We start from the raw sequence: 22,807 nt of genomic DNA on the forward strand, positions 1-22,807 counted from the left end.
AAAAGGCACGTGAAGTTCCGGAAGACGTGAAGTTGCTATGACGTCGGATGTAAACAAAAGGGCGGGGATAATACAACATGGCGGCGCCCAGAGATGACAGGTGACTGAAATCTGAAAAAATATTTATCATTTGTTATAAACGTATATTATTGTCGCTTTTTAAAATTTAGTCGCACAAATATATACTTAGCTGCAAAACTGAGAGTAAAATTTGAGCGTATATATTTAGATAGGATTTATGTAACATTGTGCGCCGTAATGACAACTTGTTGATGCAGGAAAACTATCTTCATAGGTAAATATTATGTATTGATTTAAATGTTAGAAAATCAATAATAATTCTTAATTTAGAAAACAGCAGTAAATTTGAAACGTAGCATTTCAAATTATGGTATTTAAATCCACTTACCCATGAAAAAGTTAAATGCATTAATCCCGTTTTATAAATGCACAATGTTGGTGTAAAATAGGGAAACATTCTATTAAGATTTATAGCAGATTGTTATATTTAAAATCGTTATAGTTTCTGTTGCAATATTAGACATTTGCGAAAAAGTTCAAATATAACCGAAGTTTACAGAAATGAGTACTAGCATTTATAATCACACTGCAAAATTTTCATCCCTTCTTGCAACCTCTTATATAATATTCTGGCAGTGGTTTATATTTATGCATATTTCACAGGATTATTGTCTAAAAAGTGAATCATATTATAAGGTAAATGTTCATAAGATCGTTACTTTTCAATTTTTGATTAAAAATTGAATGCTTCTTTTTGTAACTTCATTGGGGTGTAAAACTAAAGCATTGACTGAAGTACATTTTGTATTAGCGCACGGTCAACGCTTTTACAACCCTATGAAGTTACAAAAAGAAGCATTCAATACTGATACGTATTATATAATTACATTTTTTAGCTATGATCATGAAAACACGAGTTTTATATTTTTTTTATTTAATTCACCTGTGCACTTTATTGTGGGACCACGTGTTATGATGAATGATAAGTTTTATTGAGTGATGCAATTGCTTAAGGAATAACACGTGATGTGCAGTTAGCAAGTCAGAATAAAGTATTATAATGAAATACATCTAATGTAAAATTGTTTCATAAAAGTCACAAATAGAACTATAAAAAATACAAACACATTTTTAACTATTTTGAATTTGAATATTTTAATTAAGCAAGTTTAACCCGTAATACATAAAGATCACAAATTTTACTCTATATAGTACGTAAAAGGAGCATATCTGTATAATTGTAACGAAATTTCAGTCCGAAAGAAAATGGTTTAAGACTTTAAGCAGGAATGGTGTAAACTATTTTAATTCTTCAAAATCCTAACTCAAGGATTTTTTCTACAACACAAATATATATCGCCATAGCTTTATATGGCAAAACGGTTAAACCTTTTGGTGTACTTGGCCCTGGTAACTCTTGGGCCTTCAATTTGTAATATATTTCGCATTTTCGTTTTTTTAACTTTTTGGTTCAAGCGTCGGTGTCAGGCCAAAAAAACACCCAATACGTGTGTTTCCGCTTACGTCCTGGAAAAAAATAGTGTAGGTAGGTAATATCTTTTATTTTACAAACAATTTTTAGCTGGTTATATATACTACTAGGGAATCTGTCTGACTTTAACAGTGCTAGTTCTAAAATGGCATGAAAAGTGTTAGGGTAGGCACTAAAATTTAAGGTAGGTAGGGTTAGCGTAAACACGTGTATTATTTTTTTTAGGCCTGATGAATCTTTTCTAGACAAATCGCGCGTCTGGCATACACAATGATAAGCTTTGTAAAAATCTTTGATGAGGTTTTTTTTAAATAACATATGATAATTGTGACACAATTCACTTTATTGTTTATCCATACATGTAGGCTTTTCTTTTCTAAAAAAAAGTCCGATTTTTGGGATTTAAAACATATATACTAGTAACAAACCAATTTTGGGGATTTTACACTTATTCTTTTTTTTTCTCCTCCGTCCTTGTAAATGATAATGAAAACCATGTACATTAAATGCCATTCATTTCAGGTGACCCTGATAGATTATGATGATAAATACATATGGTTATCTTCTTGTCGTAACCATCGTTCTTAACCTGGGAGTTGTTGGTAAGTTTGATAATACTGAGCGTGTTTTGTGTTGTTTTTCTTTCTTCTGTTACTTTCAAAATTTAACTGTTGCTTATACACAATAGAGATGAATAACTATTTGTCCGAAAAAAATTGGTTAAAATAAATAACAAAAAAATCTTTTATAAGACCAAAGTTTAGACACGATCAAATGGGAAATTGATTCCGTCCTATCTCAAGAAAACTCGGTCGGAATGAATCGCCAGTATATATATCATGATGTAACGACAGCTCTAATATCAACTCTTAGTTAGTACAATGAGCAGTCCAACTGACTCAACATTTCAGCATTTCTGTCATTTTCTTCTTTATGTGTCCACTGTTTCATTCGGCTTCACACTTTCCTATATCACAAATCTACGTGTGAACTTGAAACACATTTTTTAAACAAATTAAAGTGCACATTCATATGTCTGTGTTTGTAGTTTGTATGAACAATGGATAATGATTCATTATAAAAAAAAAAAAAACGTTTAATTTATTCTTTACGGCTTTTTAAAGTTGAACAAATCTTATTTTCGTTACAACAATGAAGTTTTTTGGTAAACATCTTTCTATTACGCAAAATCATTTTACAACCTATGAATATACAATACATGAATAATGATCTTCAAAGTTTAATGATCACCATAAATATGTATATAACCTGGGAAGATGTTTACCATAAGTGTTTATACACTCATTTATATTGCACCTCTTTTAAATCTGTACCGACGAATGTAAAGCACCGCCCTTATTTCTAAATGAACAAAGTCAGGAGCCTGTAATTCAGTGGTTGTCGTTTGTTTACTGATGTGTTACATATTTGTTTTTCGTTCATTTTTTAAAATAAATAAGGCCGTTAGTTTTCTAGTTTGAATTTTTTTACATTGTCATTTCGGGGCCTTTTATAGCTGACTATGCGGTATGGGCTTTGCTTATTGTTGAAGGCCGTACGGTGACCTATAGTTGTTAATTTCTGTGTCAGTTTGGTCTCTTGTGGAGAGTTGTCTCATTGGCAATCATACCACATCTTCTTTTTTATATTTGTAATTGTATATACGCTAAAAGAATGGTAACGTTGTAAAGATGAAAGCACTGACATTTTACGATGATGTAATATGCATCCCTGGTCACTGGAATGAAATTGCATTCTTATTTCAAAACACATAATTATAGATATGACACTGAGGTATTTCTAAATATCAAGATATATGTATGTACTTTGAACATTTATTGGGTATTTTTTACATTCAATATGCTACCTCGTTCTTTTCATATGGAGCGTAAAACATATAAACGGCTATGGCCATCCTACATATTAATATTGCAGTGCTTACTACTAGTATATCTATTGTCCATATCGATATTTTCTATCACTAAATCCAAATTGAGCCAAGATTTGTTGAATTTGAACTATTATTTTCAGTAAATCACATATCTGCTGATTACAACATTTTTAACAGTTTCGTCAAAAAATTCCAACACCACATCAAGACATCTTAATTCATGTAATGAATTTTATTGAGTCTAAAACTTATTCAAATCAGATTTCATTTATTTGAATATTCTTAAATACATGATTTCTTTTTTGGCAGAAACTACAAAAATCGTTATTATCTGTTCGGACTTTAACACTTCCTATCAAAGGTGTGTGGTTTTCTGCGGGCACTCCGGCTCCCTCTACCAATAAAAACTGGGCTCCACGAAATAGCCGAAATGTGGCGCTTAAAAGTGACGTTAAACACCAACAATCCAATCAATCCTATATTTTTTTTTATTTTGAAACTGCGATGTTTGTACAAAGTGTTTAATTAATCAACTTTTTTGTAACTTCAAGTCAGATGGCGGATTCCGGGGATGTTTTTTTTTTTTTTGGGGGGGGGGGGGGATAGGTTTTTCACCCTTGAATTGGACAACGTAACTTATTTAGTCTCGTTACACTTGTTGACATTTTCTAATTCTATAGAATGCATGTAACACCCCTTTCAGAATCCAGGAAACGCCCCTAAAGGTAAAAATAGATTTGAACTGTGCAGTATATCTGAGGTAGTTAATACACACCTCAGCTGTGCATTATTCAGATTATAGCACAGTAAGAACAAAGAGATTTTACCCATGTCATGTATTAAAGTTGATATCATGCCTTCGAAAGTTTAACGGACGCGATCACGAGTTGGTAGGCAACTATGAGATATATATGTATCACAGATTACAACAGATGAGACTTTCACTTAACACCACATTTGTATTTACCACAAGCAACATAACTGATATCACAAGGGGATCAGGATCTGCCAACTCTTCTGGAGCACCCGACATCAGTCCCAGTTGTTGGTGGAGTTTGTGTTGGTTTTTGTTTTTTATGTATCGGTTGTGGTCTTGTATGTCTTTTTGTCGTTTTTGGATTTGTTGAATGGCGTTTGTTAGTTTCCCTTCAACCATGAGAATTTCAAAGCGCCCTATCAACATTCGAATATGTTTTTCTTTTTTATATCAATCGTACTGCCGATTAAGAACGATAACATACCTGAAGACTTCAATATCTAATTATTTGATAGTATGGAGTTATTTTCATTATGACAATTAGACAAGTAAGCGGGTTTGGAACTGGTCAACGGTCGAAAGGTGTTAAATAATGACCACAAACACACGTCTGATCATCTTCAAAAATATAATTAGATAGTAGATAGATTTTATTTACATTAATAAAGCCTGAAAGAACCAACGGCGAATAGCAAACACGAACAAAGAAAGGCCAGAATCACATTACTTTCGTCAATTAAATACATTAAGAATAATATATCAGTATTATAAGATAATCCAACTCTTTACAAATGTTCATGAACTTGGGAGTTAAAACTGATCTGGTTTTAAACTTACATTTTATAGATCTTTATACAACCCTGGCTATACAGTCACACTTAAAACAAAAAGTTTAAATGGCAATCAGTTGGAGAACAAATACAAAAGCAACTTCATAAATATTTTATTGATGCCGGTAATAAACGCCCTAAGAAAACACCGTAATTTCGAAAAAAAATATTGTACATTTTTCAAGACACCTTTATGATTATGGAAGATTATGATTATAAACTTTATACATGCAATAATTGTTTAGTTGCTATTATAAACCTTTAAGAAAACCGCAGTTAATATAGATATGAAGATGTAGTATAAGTGCCAATGAGACATTTCAGACTCCATCCAAGTCACAAATTAATGTTCAGAAATTTTTACAATACGTTATAGGTCAACGTCATCCCGATTTGTTATAATTATCTATCTCGTAATCTGATAAATACTCTTGACTTCGCCAAGTGATCACATTAATAGGTCTTTCCATTTTTTCGTTGAAAAACCTGTTGATTTTGTTCTGATTATTTTTCTCAAGATGTCGGTAAGATATTTGATATTTGAAATCGAACAGTTTATACGCTTTTGAAACTGAATGTTTATTCTTGTAAGACTGTTTTTCTTGTTATTACAAAAGAAGAAATCAACTCTAAATTGCTTGCTCTATCCTCTGGTTGTGTTGTTTAATTTTAACCGAAGCGCTAAAGGGATTCCATATGAAAGTTATTTCCCCTTCAGAATTTGATACAACGTAAAAATTTGTAACTACCAAACCTTCAGCGAAAGAAGTGCATTTTAAAAGTTGGTAGACATATGAGCTTGAAAAGGTCAGCAGGAAGTTATAATTTTTAAACCGGAAACAGCTATTTCCTGAACCTATTTCATTTAAAAGTACCTAGAATCATATTTTATCAATCAATGTCAAGAAATCTGTCAGATGGTACTGGAAGTGAAAATTCTTAACCCGGAAGTTGCAATTTATCTCCCTTTTTTTCAAGCAAAGATACATTTAAATCTAACCCGAATTATTCAGTCGTTGTATTCCGCTGCTCTTCGAAATACTTCCTTATCGGAGCATTGGCTGACACATTCATGTTCACTGATTTGACTCTAATTTTCATATTCGACTTAATTATAACGTTTATCCAAATAAGAAAAGTCTTAAATAAACAATTTACATTGCATACACATCGAAATTATTTATCAGCATTTCGTGTGTATTTTAGTATAGACGTCATCTAATAGACCACTTTCGAGTTTGCTCTTCCAGTAGGACAACCGGATGAAAAACTCAATTATGCGTACCTTTATGACGTCATTTACCAGATAGAAGGGATGGATCGTCGGTATCCCTGCATTATTAACGTTCATCAGGCGTCTTAGTGATCGTCATTGTGTAGGATAAACTAGAATAATATTTGTTCTGTGGATACTTAACCACAATTCCTAATGACTGATGTGCTGATTGTCAATTATGAGAATTCAATTTGCCGATTAATTCTTGTAATATATATACAGCATCATAGGTCATCATAGTTTTACAACCACTCGCTCAACATGGGAACGGAAGTGACGACGCACCTTAACGCCTGAATGGTGTTAATTAAAACCGAAGTTTTTAACGGAAATGCATCGAACTCGAAAGTTGTCTGTAAACCATCAAAGTGACCTTCCGTAACTGCCGACGATTGGATAACCCGATGTAAACATTTACTTAAATATATATAGATATATATATAAATCGACATCGGACTCGTGCAATTGGATTTTTCTACGTTTGTTTAATTCACATTTTAGGTTTAAAAAAATATGTTGAACATCAATTTCACCAGTATAAGATTATTTTTTTTTAATCAAACAGATCTAGAAAAATCCATTAGCACGAGTTCTCTTTCTATTTATATCTATATGTATATCTCTTCTAATACTATCTCAGAGGTCTTCATAGGTCAACTCAAAAGTTAATTAGATCGGGTGAAGACTATAATACACACACAATGAAGCTACATTTTATCGAGCTCATGCCTCGTAAATTGTTTATTTCAGACTTTTAATAATTTGTATAAATGTTTTTCATGGTTTATATTAATCAAATATGAGAATTTGAGTCATATCGGTGAACATGAATTTGACATGTAGTGCCCTTTAACAGTTTAAGAAAATAACAGATGACAGAAAATAAATCTTTCACACCATGCTAACATCATATTCATCTTTCTCATCATTCTATCATCAATAATTCAATTCTATGGATTGCTCACATTATTACCTTACACGCTGAAAATCAATACGTACGGAATTAGCATAAATATACCATAGAGAAAAAATTCTCACCTTTGTTGATCAATGCACATTAATTTATGCCAATGTATTACGTAGTCTTCATGGCAGTTTTTTACACATTTCAGTATTTTGTAGAATTGACATAATACGTAATCGTTTTGACTGTACGGAGCTAGTATGTTACATAGGAAAGAACAAGTTTTATCTTGAAAATAGATATGCGATGTCTTTTGTTCGGAGCATAGTTGTCATATATTTTTTAAATCCCTAAATTTGACGGCTGCGATAGTCTTACCATGCACACTCACTTGTCTCTTTACAAATATGCATTTTTCGTTTCTCAACTTGTATTTTGGTATGTAGAGTATTTTTCAGAGACAAATGACTATGAAGTTTACACAAAAATAAAATATATGCAATAACAGCTTAACAAATATAAAAAAAAACCGGTTTTTAGAACTGGATAGAATGGCAATGATAGCTATACTAGCATACATGTAACACACTAAAGACGCAAACCCACTCTGTGTGTTTAACGGAAACATGGAGATGATCTATGAAAAATCTGGTAATAAAAATTGCTACATATATTTTGACACTTTCTGTTTTTTACCTGCAAATATTTTTGTATATATTTCTATCAATTTAATTATGTCTTTCAAATTGCGACTTTACTTGCATACATTCACACACAGAGTAGTATTAAAGTGGAAACTGAAATCGGTCTTGCAAGTGAAGACTTGAAAATGTAAAAAAAAAAGTATTTTGTTCATTTTAATCAAAATTGATCGAGAAAGATTGAGTATAACCGTAAAAGTAAATGTCGTTATTTGATGTGCAGATGCACCTTTATAGTCTGTCAATGTTAGTATTAAACACCATGCAGTGTTAAGCATTTTGGGAAGTATCATTAATTGTAAAACAGCTCCACAAAACCATTACCTTGACCTACAGAGTTGTTTTATTTCTGATTTTTAACTTTACTTCATATATAACTTTGATATTAAATAGCTATCAACCTTTTGTTGCATTTCTAGAGAGTTTAGAAAAATACAAATATATAGAAAAGTCACCGACCTGCATGTCAGGATTTAACTAGTTTCAAGCAGCTGTATTCCCTAATTCAGCTGTTTAAAAGTACTCACTCTGGATATTCTTTAATCAGATCATTTTACGTTCGCACCATACAAGCTTTCGACCAAAATAAAATATATTCTAAAATAAGTTTTACATCTTCCAACAAAAAGTGGGCCTCCCGAACATACGCCTTTTCTAAATTGACCTTAGTAAAGTTTTGAATACTGTGGATTCATTTATTTTCGTGGATGCCAATTTTCGTGGTTTGAGGAAAATTTACATATTCGTGGATATTTAATTTCGTGGTTTTGGCATAGTCTTCACTCATTCCTTTAGAAAATTTGTTATTCGTTGAACATTTGAATTCGTGGTTCTCCTGTACCCACGAATTCCACGAAAATTGGTATCCAACGAATATTAATGAATCCACAGTAGTTGACTTCTTTGTTTATTCTCTGTTAAACGCTTTTACTTGTCTGCCGACGATGAGCTTAGGGTCAGTATCAATGAATACCATTGTGTCATCTCAGATTAAGCCATCTTTTAAATACACATAACGTAGCGGGAATTTGATGTGCACGAGGGAAAAAAAACACAAATGAAGATGAAAAAAGCTTGGACAACACAACTCTCAAACTGAAATCAAATGTGTTTTCACCAAGATTTCGCAGGGCATATTATCTTTTGTCAATTTAATGGAATTTGATGCGACTGTCATACAAGTGAGAGATTTAGCTAGCTAAACAAAACCAGTTTCAATCCACCATTTTCTACATAAGAAAACACCCGTACCAAGCCAGGAACATGCAGTTGTTATCCATTCGTTTAATGTGTTTGAGCTTTTGATTTTGACATTTGACAATGGACTTTCTATTTTGAATTTCTCACCGAGTTCACTATTTTGCTGATTTTTTTGTTATTTTCTTGCTACAAAATCTTTGATTCAACAGGCCTATAATATCCTCCTGAAAATAGAACTATTCTTCATTTTGACATTATGAGTTGATATTTACTTGTTCCTATACAAAATTAAATGTAAATATAAATTGCCAAACTGAAGAAGATGCCCAAATATTAAGCGTAAATTAAAAGAAAGAAAGAAAGATAGATTGAGGTAACTGAAAATACACGAAGGGAACACTCACTGAGTTTACAGAATAACTAGAATATATACGAAAACGAAAGTAAAAAAATGGGATTAGATACAAAGTGGCCAATAAACTTCCTTAGTCAAAGAAAGAAGTGTAACATTAAAAATATATTAACAAAGAGACGCTACACAGACAAGTTAAAATAGAGGACTATGAACAACACCAAATTAAACCGTTGGCTTAACGTAAGTGCCCAAAAGGGAAATACAAGCTTCACACCAAAATAACATAACATTTAGAAAAAAACCAACCTAAACAATAACAGAACAGTAAACATACCTGTGAGGAAAATCTTCATGCAGCCGAATATCAGTATTTAGGGACAAAAAGTTTAATTATATTATTTGGAAGGAAATACCTTGGGTTTTTTTTAGAATAACTAATCCCAACATTCCCAAACATGAAAAATATTGTAAACGAGTGATCGAACAACGCTAATAGTTCAATATGCAACGGCCATTCTTGAATAAACTTGATGTTCTTTGGTAATTCGTTAAAAATTATCGTCAATATTTTAATTTGTTTCTTCTTTAGTTTCCCAGAATTGTGGTAATCAGCAATGCACAGAGAGACAGTTTTGTGGGAACACATCAACATTCCAACCAGTCTGTGTGGGTAAGTCTAAGACTCGAGTAATATATATTCAGTCAAGTATATTGCCCGGGTATTTTGTCAAAAATCATTACTTAACCATCGGAATTAACCTCGTCGTCAAAATCACAATCATCATCATCATTATACAAACAAAAATCCTAATGTTTTATTTGGGTCCATTATAGATTTGAAAATCTGCTGGTTATGTTTCCTTCTTTTCTGTCCAAATAAGAAGTTTTAATACAAGTTAAAGTTCTTCTGTTCCTATTCAAAGATTTGATTATACTTGTATAGAGTAATAAGTATAAATTTTGTCAAGAGACGTTTCAGATGTATGATGATAACATTAATCCAAATTTACTGAATGGTAACTTACATAGCAGTATGTATGGAAGTCGACGACAGGTTACTACGCATGCTGTCGGTCATTTCGAACGTACACACTGTGACATCGAACATACAGTGTCCCCTAATGTGGAACATTAATTTGACAGTTCGATACTTGTACAAAAAATTGTTCCTTGATTGTAATTTTTTGCGAGGTCACACATATATATCAGGAAAAGTGTGTTTCTTTAGTGATTTTACTTACTTGAAAACGAGAACACTGACCTCTGTTTTTAAAAAAATGTCACTTGAGTTAATAATGTAGGAAAATAATTTATACCATTTTTTTATATTAAATTATATAAATATATATATACAGCAAAAAAGGAACCTGATATTTCTAAAACAATAGAAAATCTATAAATATGAATTATTTCAAAATAAGAGTTTCCCAAATTAAAAACAAACTTCTGTAAAATTTATATTTCAAATGTTTTTGTTTGTTTGTTTTTTTTACAAGAAAGCACATGTATTTCTCTTTTTGAACACAAAAGTAATGTATTTCTGGCCAAAAGATAAATATGTTTCGGAAAAACGAATTTTAGGTTAAATATCCTAAGTGGTAAGTTTGCAAAGGGTTAAAATTGGATGTTATTTCGTATCAGGCCATGATACTACTAATTGTACATAGAAGTTATACAATGTATATTATATTACTTTATACAAAGTAACTTCAATTTGTTCAGTTGTTACTAGTCAGTATTGTTCAAAATTTGTTGTCGTTCAGATCTAATTTATCTCTATATGTAGGATAATATAGCACATGAAGATATATTTTTTATAAGTTATAAACATATTTAAATTGATAAGGTAAAATATGGGTTGTTTACAAATTTTAGTAAAACACTTGTATTTACACTGTATCATATGCACTTAAAACTTTTAGTAATTTGGTCACCAATGCTCTTCAACTTCGTACTTTATTTTGCCTTTTTAACGTTTTTGGATTCGAGCGTCACTGATGAGTCTTTTGTAGAAGAAACGCGCGTCTGGCGTATATACCAAATCAAATCCTGGTATCTATGAATAGTTTATTTACAACCACTGGGTCGATGACACTGCTGGTGGAGTTTTAATTCCCCGAGGGTATTACCAGCCCAGTAGTCAGCACTTCTGTGCTGACATGAATTATCATTGATATGGTCATAATATATATATGAATTATCTGTTAATAACACTTTGAATTTTTGAAATACTAAGGCTTTTCTACCTCGGGAATAGATTACCTTAGCCATAATTGCCAAAATTTTTAGGAAATTTGGTCACCAATGCTCTTCAACTTCGTACTTGATTTGGCCTATTTAACTTTTTTGGATTCGAGCGTCACTGATGAGTCTTTTGTAGACGAAACGCGTGTTTGGCGTAAATACAAATTTTAATCCAAATGGGAGTCTGATAATATGATGAAATGATATTCCATTCCTTTTTGAATATAAATACTTCACAACAGATTATGCCAGTAGTTGTATTTGGTGACGATGTAAACAATAATGTGGCGATATAACTTTATAACAACAGTAGCTAACAAACTTAAAAACCATTGCAATGAGTCGTTGCCGATACTCTGAGGTGGATGTTGTGCTGATAGATAACAGAACTGAATCTCGCAGATTCAGTGTTGAAGGGAACATTTTTGCAACTGGTGTCTCTCTCCTCGTTGCAATTTATAACGATCAGTTATTGCCGCTCTTATTCCAGATCATCTGACTCAATGGTTTTTGTTCGTTTTCCACTAATAATTATTTCCAATGTAATAGTATTCAGGAAAATCCGACAGGAATGTTGTGTTTTGTTCATTGTACCAGCAGCAATTGTCGAATAAAATCATCATAGATACCAGGACCAAAATCATGTATACGCAAGACGCACTTTGAAGTTTCGTCTACAAAAGACTCATCACTGACGCCAGTTAAAATAAAATTGAAAAGGCCAATTAAAGTCTACATTTTATTTTTAGGTATAGAATTAAAATATTTGAATAGCATTAGAAAGGATTTAATTGAACATCATGCATATTAAGTGTTATAGGGCTGTTTACATAAGGACAGTCCTCATTTGTTTTTAAATGGATACTTTTTTTTTAAAATACAATTAAACCAGACTTGTTTAAAAAAAAAAGCAACATGTAAATAAACTCATCATAGAAACCAGGGTTGAAATTTTGTATTTGCATCAGACGCGCGTTTCGTCCACACAAGACGCTCAAATAAAAAAAAAAACTTTAATTAAATGGCCAAATACAGTCGAAGTTGAGCATTGAGGACCAATTATTCCTAAAAGTTTTGCCAAATACAGCTAACGTACTATGTTCCTGAGTTAGAAAAGCCTTATGCTGAGTTCACTCGCAATTTGAATTCGATACGCATTTAAAACTAATTCGAATTAGTGGTTAATTCGAATTAGCCAATTCGAATCAATTCGAATTAAAAAAGAAGAGTGTGTGAAAGCGATTAGCGAATTCGATTCGAATTCACTTCGAATTAAATGATCGTGTGAACGAGGCATTAGTATTTAAAATAAGAAAGTTTTATAAACAGTTAATTTATAATAATGACCATATAATGATAACTCATGTCAACACAGAAGTGCTGACTACTGGGCTGGTGATACCCTCGGGGAATAAAAAGTGTGTGAATTTCTAGTTTGGTCTTATTTTTAGTACATATTGTCAACTATTTTTCTTTTTGTTTGTTTCGAAAATTCTGTGCTAAACAAAAACAGATTGCTACCAAAGAGAAAACTTCAAAATGTTAATGAATATGATTTTCTATCGAATGTAACAATATCAAAATTCAGACTAAATCAAATATGAAATATTTAGTTATCATATTGGACAATTGTTTATCTGGTGAACAGGTTGTTGATAATATATCAAAGAAGGCTAATCAGCGGATCATATTTTAATATAGATATAGTGGATGTTTGCTGCCATAATATAGTAAAAAAACATTGTGTACTGCATTAATACAAAACCATCTTGATAATGCATGTGCTGGTTGGTAGGGGCCGCCTTGAAACGGAAAACGGACTACTGATGAAACTGAAAATTATGATGAGCAAAACTGTCATGAAAATGATTGTGCTATAAGAACCAACGTCTTTAAAATTAAATGTTGAAGGCATTGATGAAGTGATTCCCGCGTTTTACTGAGAGACCTATCTTCCTTGAAAGTTACCGGCTTTTTTTAGATACCACATTTCCTGTATATTTAAAAGCGGCCGGATTTCCAAAGATCTGTGCCGATGACAGTACGTGTAACTCTTAAGTAAAACTATGATACCATTATGTATTGAAACCATAATTTTGAAATTTCGCCTATTTTGAACTCCTGAAAAAGTCAGACAGAGAAATTATAATTGTTACCATATTGTTTTAGTACAGCTATAAAAAAAAAGGTTAAGTTTATTGTGTTGATATATATATCTTTCCAGGTTGTAATGCTGCCTGTTACAACTGTACCGGATCTGGTCCAGAAAGGTGCATTATCTGTGCATCCAATTATTATATGTTCAACAAAATTTGCCGAAGTAAGTATAGGCCTGAATTGTTTATGCAAGCTTTCATTATTAAGTAATTTTGATACCCGATATTATGCACACACAAAAAAGCAGAATTTGCTTGACTGAATATGTCTTTGTAATTCAGACTAAAACGCAGGATAATTCATGAAATGATAGGTCTTAAAATACATATTGAAGGTTGGTTAACTGATATCGGGTCACGTACTACAGGATATGTTTAACATTTGAGACATTTACTAAAAGGAGTATGTCATATTGATTATGTCATATTTTAAATTTCTGTTGGTTTTGTCTACTTTATGGTTTTCACTTATAAGTAAAATCAAAAGTCTACTATCCAATTACTGATTTGTTTCTGTGATTACTCACTTGTATGATTCCTTGCCCGGCTTTATCCTTTTTGAATTATAGCTCTTTTTCCTTTTCCTTTTGGGTTTTTCAAATATTTAGGCCTCGAACATCACAAAAGAGCCATTGTTTGTCAAAATGCTCATTTGATGCAGCAAAATTCTGCCCAGACAAAGCACTATAACTGGATAATGATATACAGGCGTTTTTACCCAATTGGAATGAAAAATAACAATGATTTTTTACCCTAACAAATGGTTAAAATTTATCAAAAGATTTGCCAAAATTTTAAGATGAAGTCGTCCAAAAGGTATGTAATATAAATAGGGTGAATTCAGGAATTGGTAATTAAACTATTGCATCATATATTGATTAGAGAGATTTGTTTTATTAACTACTCAGAAACAAGTTTATATGGTTAAAGATTTAAACAAATTACAAATTCAGGTTTTTAGCATTGACCTTGATTTATCTGGGAACGTGTTTTTCAGTCAGATTAACAGATTATACTTACTATTGTATTAATGTTCAACAACACATCACGCTTTACTTTGTTTTGGTTAATTTTTCATACAGAAATAACAAAAACAAAATGAGCACAAAAGAAACAAATCATCAGCAAAACAACTATCACCGTAGACAGCAGGAGTGTATGGTTTGATTTTTTCATAAATTTAATAACAAATTTCAATGACAAAAGTTTTCCTTAAATTTTTGCTTCGTTCTTCTCGGAAAAGCTATTTCGTTATACGTTAGAAATATCTAGTAACAATTAAAACTGAGAAAAAAATAGCTATCATTTTCTTTTAAATGTAACATATAACAAGAACAGCAGGCTATTGGATGAAGATAATACGTCATCAATTTCGTGTCACCGACATTCATTATGATTGCTAAACACAAACATTTTGAGTTATGTGTAAAATTTGTTTAACCGGTTTACGAATTTGTTGCACAGTTTCAATAACTAGTTTAACTATGATTTCAAAAAGCTATTGCTATATTAAAAATTTGTGTTTGAAACTTGTTTGATTGCATTTAATCAAAGAGCAATTTGCAAAAACTAACGGCTGTATTACTCTCTTTCCTCCTAAAAGTGTTGTATTCATTTTTACCTTAAAATTGAGAAAATCTCAGCAAAATATCTCTAAAAGATACATTTTCCATTGAATATTCGAAAATGCCTAGTTACAAGAAAAAAAATGAATATAAAATGTCTTCCGCTATGCAATTCCTCATATCTACATAACATAACTAAGGATAGATAGATCAGATGAGTTAATTTAGATTTTACCAATATTTCCAAAATGGTAATCTTTCAAAGGGGTGAGATACAGTTATGGCCATTTTTCATAGTTTTGTCTTTATGATTTTTAAGAGTTGTTTTTGTAGTGTATCCTTGTCATGCAATGTAATATATTTTTAGCGGGAGGGTTATCTAGCCATAAATCAAAGTTCAACACACCATTTTTGTCTTAAAAAGTTCTGTACCAAGTTAGGAATATGACAGTTGTTATCAAACAGTTCGTGTGTGTATGTCGGTGTTTGTTTGTTGTTGCAGTTCAGTATTTCTGTAACTCCGTTGTTTTCCTCTTATAGTTGAAATGTTTCCCTTGGTTTTTAGTTTTAAACACGGATGTGTTTTCGCTTGATCGAGTTATGACTATTAAACATCGGTAAACTACTGTTGCCTTCATTTATTAAACCCTTGTCTATAATTTAAATAAATCATGCAAATAGATCAACTGAAAAAGTAAAGCCGAGGAGATTAAATGTACTGGAGCCACATTTCAATCCACACGTAACATAAATTTGTTTTTGGGTATGTTTATGCAGACAAGAGATAAGCGATAAGCGCTAGCAAACTGTTTTCCTTAATCAGCGGAATTTGAATGCATGATTCTGTGATATAGCAACACTACATGAAATGTGTCCAGTTAAATAAACCACCCCGTAATCTAGGCTACATGTTTAACCCCGCCGCATTTTTGCGCCTGTCCCAAGTCAGGAGCCTCTGGCCTTTGTTAGTCTTGTATTATTTTAATTTTAGTTTCTTGTGTACAATTTGGAAATTAGTATGGCGTTCATTCTCACTGGACTAGTATATATTTGTTTAGGGGCCAGCTGAAGGACACCTCCGGGTGCGGGAATTTCTCGCTACATTGAAGACCTGTTGGTGACCCTCTGCTGTTGTTTTTTATTTGGTCGGGTTGTTGTCTCTTTGACACATTCCCCATTTCCATTCTCAATTTTATAAACAATTGTGCTTTTGGTAGTTGAATGTTTCTTTGCCTCTTCTGCTTCATTCAAAGTTTTTATTCATAAGTATTGCTTACTGCATGATAACATGTGGATGTAAGAACAGCTGTGTTTCGTCAGTAGTAAGTAAGGGTGGAATAACTACTATAATCACATCATTTTTGTTTTAATTCTAACCGTTTACATAACTTCTCTACGACGGACTTTCTTCTTCGGTTAGGGATATACCGGGGTTAATCAACATCTAACATATATTTCGAAGATAGCTTTGCACAAATGCATTCTTTTAAGTTATGAAACATCCCTGGTTAAACTTTAATTATCAATGAGTTTATACTTTTACAGTTTGTGATGATTCGTGTGATGGTTGTACAGGAGCTGGACCAGAGAAATGTAAAAAATGCAAGATAGCATACTATAACGTAGGAGGAACTTGTAGACGTGAGTATTTGTACACAATGCTATCATATTCAGTCAGCAATAAGTATGGGTTCAACGGAAAGAACAGCAACAGTAATGTTAAAAAATAACAGAGCCTGTGTCAGTTATCAAATCTTAGTTTTCAGGAAATAAACCTCCTGAAACAAGATTTTCATAACCTGATAATTCACGACAGAGACATATAAACATGTATGTATATATATATATGTATATAACTCGTCTAAACATCAACCCAACAATGTTAGATCTGTAAATTTGCTTTCGCAAATTTTTGGTTCTTCCCTCGCCGGGATTCGAACCCATGCTACTGTGATATCGTGACACCAAATCGCCTGCACTGCAGCCGTCCCGCTAGACCACACGACCACCTGGGCTCTCTAAAAAAGAGCTTTCGCTGGCCGTGTGTTACCTCGCCGTAACACACGGCCACCGAAAGTGGTCAAAATATATAATAATGATTGTTGGTAAGAAATCCTCATAAAAAGTATGAAAGAATATTATGAAAATAAAGACGTTAAACCTCAAGTATTGTAAGTATTTGCGACGAAACAGTAAGCCAATATCTGATATGTTGTACTTCAATCAATTTTACAGCTTGCCCAGACGACACATTTGGTCAGAACTGTGAAAATACATGTCACTGCTTGAACGGACCCGACGACTGCGACAGAGAGACGGGAAAATGTGGTTCATGGCAATGCGAATGGGGATGGAAAGGTCCACCTGAATGCCAAACAGGTAAGTTAAAATAATGTGGTATTTAGAACTCTTTGGGTGTCAGTCGAATATATTTTCAGGCATATTTGTAAGGTTTATAGGAAACTAATTCAACTCTCTTCCAATCGGATATGAAGCAAATATAACACTTTTAGAATAAAACCTCTGGACAAAAACAACGTTAGTCAGACATAAATTGAAATTAATAAATGAAGACGGTAAATGATACAGATCGTCATAAAAGAGGGTGCAGAAAAGAAAAATGTTTATAAGATGGTATGAACATTTTTAAAAAATGTAACGCTGTGTTTAGGAGGAGATGCGGATACAAAAAGCTTATCTCCGAAATAATGCAATGGCAAATCAATGCTTTGGTAAGGGTAACTTGAAAAATAATTCGGAGCAGTGATTAAATAGAAGTGAGTGAATAATAAATCAAAACAAAAGGTGCAAAACAGCTTTCTATAGTTACGATTGTGAGAAAGTAAAATACATTATATTAGGAGATTTAGGAGCAGTAATTGATACTAAAAGGATACCTCCCAAATAATGCAAAGTCAATGTTTTGGTAAGGGAACACAAAATTGATTCGAATCAATTATAAATAAAAGTTGCAAAGTGGTTTAGAACAGAAAAAGAGGCACACAATAAAATTTTGTCATGAAGAATGAGTGAGATTGAATTGAAACTAAATCACTGGTTTAGGAAGAGTCATTATTAGCCAAAAATGATAGGTGGTGTTTTGGAAACTACAGAAAGCATTCTGATCAAAATGTTAAATTGGCATTATGTCATGTTTGATCAAATCCACCCTCTGGTTTGGAAGGAGGGGATGTTCAATCCATGTGTTTGTATTGTAAGCCCAAGAATTTATCATATTATATATTAAGATTGGAGGCGCACATGACATTCTGTAATAAGGAATCTGTGAAGCTTAATTGAAATGCGTTCACTGGTTAATACTTGTTTGCATATGGGAGATATTCAACCCAACGTCCATGTTTTGTTAAGGTAACACAAGATACAACAGTAAAATAAAAGATACATTATGGCCATATGCCATTGAGACTCAGTGAGTGTTTGATGAAAACTTATCGACTGGTTTAGGAGTAGTTGATTTGGCACTACTTTTTGGAATTTTGGGTCCTTCTTGCTCTTCAACTTTGTACTTGTTTGGCTTTATAACTATTTTGATCTGAGCATCACCGATGAGTCTTATGTAGTGGTCTGGAGTATTAAATTATAATTCTGGTACCTTTAATAAATACTATAGATGTGAAATGTTCACCCCCAATGATATCAAATTGAAAGTTTATGTTTTGATATAAAGAAGACCTTCTGATCAAAAAGTTAAAATGGTAATACATAAAAGCATAACGTTATAAAGATTAAGTGAACATCTTGATAGAATTCATCCTTTGGTTCAGAAGAAAATGCCCTTGACGGACGGGCGGACTGATAGACAACTGATCAAAATATACCCCCACTTTGTTGAGAGGGGGTTTAAAAAGTGTACATAATTTTCTCTGAAAAAAGAAGGTCCTTTTTGAAAGTATATTTATTTTTCATTTAATTCAACACGAATAGCCTTATTGTTAAATTACTTCAAGTTTTTCTTATAAATTAAGGAAAAGGTTTCGAGGTTTAAATATTATTAGCTACATAATGACTGACGAAGAAACAGTGTTTGAATCAGTATCTATATCAAAACGTTGCATGATGATATTTTCAGTAATATTACAGAAATGTGTTTAAAAAATAATAACATACCCTGGGTATCCACATCTTTGTAAAGGTTAGGTACACTGACCTTCCGGTAAGTATCCACATTTCATAAAAATGACGTTATAATTGAAATCCAACATTTATGGTAAAGGTTTCTTGAAAATGATGTACTTTGTGTTTGGTGAAATGTAAGTTTAAGTTTAGAAACTGATTTGTTTTCACTAAAATCGTCTGTCTATATGATTTTAAGCCAATACATTTCGGCTTATCCTTTTTCAGCTTGCGAACCAAATTTCTTTGGTATAAACTGCAATAAAGAGTGTAATTGTCCAGACAATGACACGTGCAGTCCAATAAATGGACGATGTGATTCAGGAAATTGCCATCCTGAATATGGTGGACCAGCTTGCCAGATACGTGAGTACATAGTTCTAATGTAGGATTTTATATGTTAAGGCGAATTCAATCTGACGATGTAATGAATCCAGTGTGCCTGCCGTATGAATACTGCGGAATGATGATTTGCACCGCACTGTTAAATGTAACAACCCATGAAAATATGTTGAACTCGTCTTATTCAAATCTCCATTGACCATGGCGACTATTTTCATTATTTGCATTTTTTCAAAAGTCCATTTGAACAGTCTGTTTTTAAATAGTATTGTTGGTTGGATTTCATTAATCACGTGAGAAATGATTATAAAAAAAAGTCACGCGTTCACATCATTGTCAACCAAATTGAATAAATGTGCATTGCTTTGCATCACTGTGTGAAGCTATGCATTTTTTTTTAATATTCACGTCAATTTAAAATTATTAATTATTACACATCGTTTGTGATTGGCTGACTTATTATATGTCTAATTGATTAATTTTGACGTTATTTCTGATACTGTAGGGCACTCCGTAGTAAGGTTAAACTTGTATTTATTATTATACTCATAACACCAAATTTTGAATTTTGTCTACCCCTTAATCTGATATATTTTTCTATTATTTTGCACCTATTAAAATAGCAATACCATGACCCTGAAGACATATGTTGGACTTTAATATCTTCATAATTCTACCTGCTTTTACCTTACAGATTTACCGAAGCTTGTAGAGCAACCAAAAATTACAAATAATAAATGCGGTAATCTGACATTGAGCTGGATTGGATGGGTGGAAGATGTCGACATTGGGAAAGGACCCATAGCTCAGTATCTGTAAGATTTTTGCTCTGTAGGGAATATGTGCTATATTGGAAAAATGATACATAGCTTCTTAAATTATGCTTGATAATAATAGCAAGCAAAAATAATCATAAACACAAACTTCAGAGACAAAAAAAAATTGGCAAAAAAAGAAAACAATGTAATTTAGGTAAAATAAACTAAAACACATAACAACCCATTGCCATTTTCATTAAACTGTTAAGTTTGTCGAAAACATTGATAATAAAAAGTAAAGCAAAAACCAAACAATAAATTGTTACATAATTCAAGATAATGGATAGCCAAATAAATGTAGTAGTATGAGTTTATCCCTATATAGATAAAGAGCCAAACATCTGATAACAATAAGCATATCTTTAAAGCCTTAAACGGAAGAAAGCGTACTGATGACATGTAAGTTTAAGTGTGTGGTTTTGAATGGCAGACATGTTTTGGTATTTTTTAAAACAGAAGGGATCAATATAGCCGTGGTACTGTGAATTTGAAGAAAAATTTGCGAATTATTGAAAATATCAATGTAAAAATATACTCAGGATAAAACAACCTGTCCCTTTAAAAAAAAAATTGTTTGTTTTGTTGATCTTTGATTTTTAAATACTTGCAATTTGAATTGTCAGGAACTGAAAAATAAAGTGATAAACTGTACAATGACAATGACAACGTAAGACAATTTTTCATCATTTATAGATAATAAATTCATATTAAATTGTATTTTGATACGCGGGTGTTAATTGGCTGAGCGGGTGACAATATTTTTTAATGTTACCCTCTCGTCCAGACCAATCAAAAATCGGTAATTTGAAGAACAATTAATTGATTTTGCATCAAGTAATTAAAAACAATGCTTTGGCTCAGATTTTATTATTTGACTGTCAAAATAATAATAAAAAAAACCCATCTTGCTTAACTTTTTTTTTCTAATACCCGTAACGTTGTTATGAACGTGACCTCATAGAAAATACTTTTAAAATAAAATTAATCTGTAAGAGACAATAATGATAGGACATTCAGTATTAAAAATTAAATAACACATAGCTGAGAGGGTGATTAAGCAGATTGGTACCCCTCGAAATAGCATTGTCAACCTTGCTTTGCCGTGGTTGACAATGTTTTCTCGGGTAACAATCTGCTCTATTACAGTGGCGTAGCTTGCATTCTATTTATACCGAGGCAGGGGATCAGGGGGGCTGCTGCCCCTTTTAAGCTATAGAGGTTTTTACAATTTGAATGAACAAGAAAAATCGTTAAAAATAGTTGCTGTTCAATGTTATTTCATCATAATAATGTTAATTATATATATACTATCTATAATCAAAGCTATAAAAATAACAAAATACTTGAAGGTATCACATTAGACAACCAATGAAAAGTCAGTTTCCTGACTTGCTAGGAGTTACAGAAAGCAGCAACATATATACATTGACACACTGTTCCCAGCAGAAAGCCAGCTCAAATGTATAATGGCTCCCAATATATTTTCAAGCCGTAGTACACTCTAATATAGTTGGCTGTACCTCACACGTCATATCACAAGAAATCATGACCTTGCTCGGTGGATAGAAGAAACCTGTACAAAATGTTCAATACAGAAAAAAAAACGCAAATATTAAGGTTTATTTTTAATAAGTTTTGTGATGATCATTTATTTGGTCGTAGGTCACGAATCAACGAATTATAGATAATCACCACAAAATGACAGCTGGATTGAACAAACGAATCTCAGGATAAACTAGGAAAAAAACATATCATTATGCTACATGTAAAGTGTAGCACGGCACTTGTTTAGTGGTGTATTCCTTCGAAGGTCTTGAAATTACATATTGAATGATTTTTAACTTTTAAATAATCACCCTCTCAGCTATGCGTTATTTATATAATGTCTGATCATGTTAGAAATGTATTTTACTTGTAGCATTATCAGCTATCAAACATACATCATATTTCCCCAGAAGACATTGATCAGATAAAGTAAACCATACCATTTTCCCCCCTCTGTTCAACGCCAATATAAAGATTTTCTTTCATCGGGAACACTCAAATGAAAACTTTGGAAAGCATATGTGTACATATACGATTAGAGTTTTTAATCAAATATTGTGCCTAAGAAGACTTTAA

General features: G+C 32.2%; 1 protein-coding gene across 3 annotated transcripts in view; it reads left to right on the forward strand.

Moving 5' to 3' along the window:
* Window positions 1–32: 32 nt before the first annotated feature.
* Window positions 33–22,807, forward strand: part of LOC139513076 (receptor-type tyrosine-protein phosphatase kappa-like) — a 39,785-nt gene continuing 17,010 nt past the window's right edge. The window contains exons 1-9 of one of the 3 annotated variants that reach the window (XM_071301223.1): window positions 48–100; window positions 230–295; window positions 2,036–2,115; window positions 10,017–10,097; window positions 13,896–13,991; window positions 16,938–17,033; window positions 17,628–17,771; window positions 19,755–19,892; window positions 20,563–20,683. In XM_071301223.1, coding sequence (XP_071157324.1) covers window positions 2,052–2,115; window positions 10,017–10,097; window positions 13,896–13,991; window positions 16,938–17,033; window positions 17,628–17,771; window positions 19,755–19,892; window positions 20,563–20,683 — 740 coding nt within the window. In that variant the 5' untranslated portion in view covers window positions 48–100; window positions 230–295; window positions 2,036–2,051. Of the gene's footprint in view, window positions 101–161; window positions 296–2,035; window positions 2,116–10,016; window positions 10,098–13,895; window positions 13,992–16,937; window positions 17,034–17,627; window positions 17,772–19,754; window positions 19,893–20,562; window positions 20,684–22,807 lie in introns of those variants that run through there. The other 2 variants (XM_071301224.1, XM_071301226.1) reach the window with 2 other exon arrangements.

The sequence above is a fragment of the Mytilus edulis genome, chromosome 2, assembly GCF_963676685.1.
Source record: "Mytilus edulis chromosome 2, xbMytEdul2.2, whole genome shotgun sequence".
NCBI lineage: Eukaryota > Metazoa > Mollusca > Bivalvia > Mytilida > Mytilidae > Mytilus > Mytilus edulis.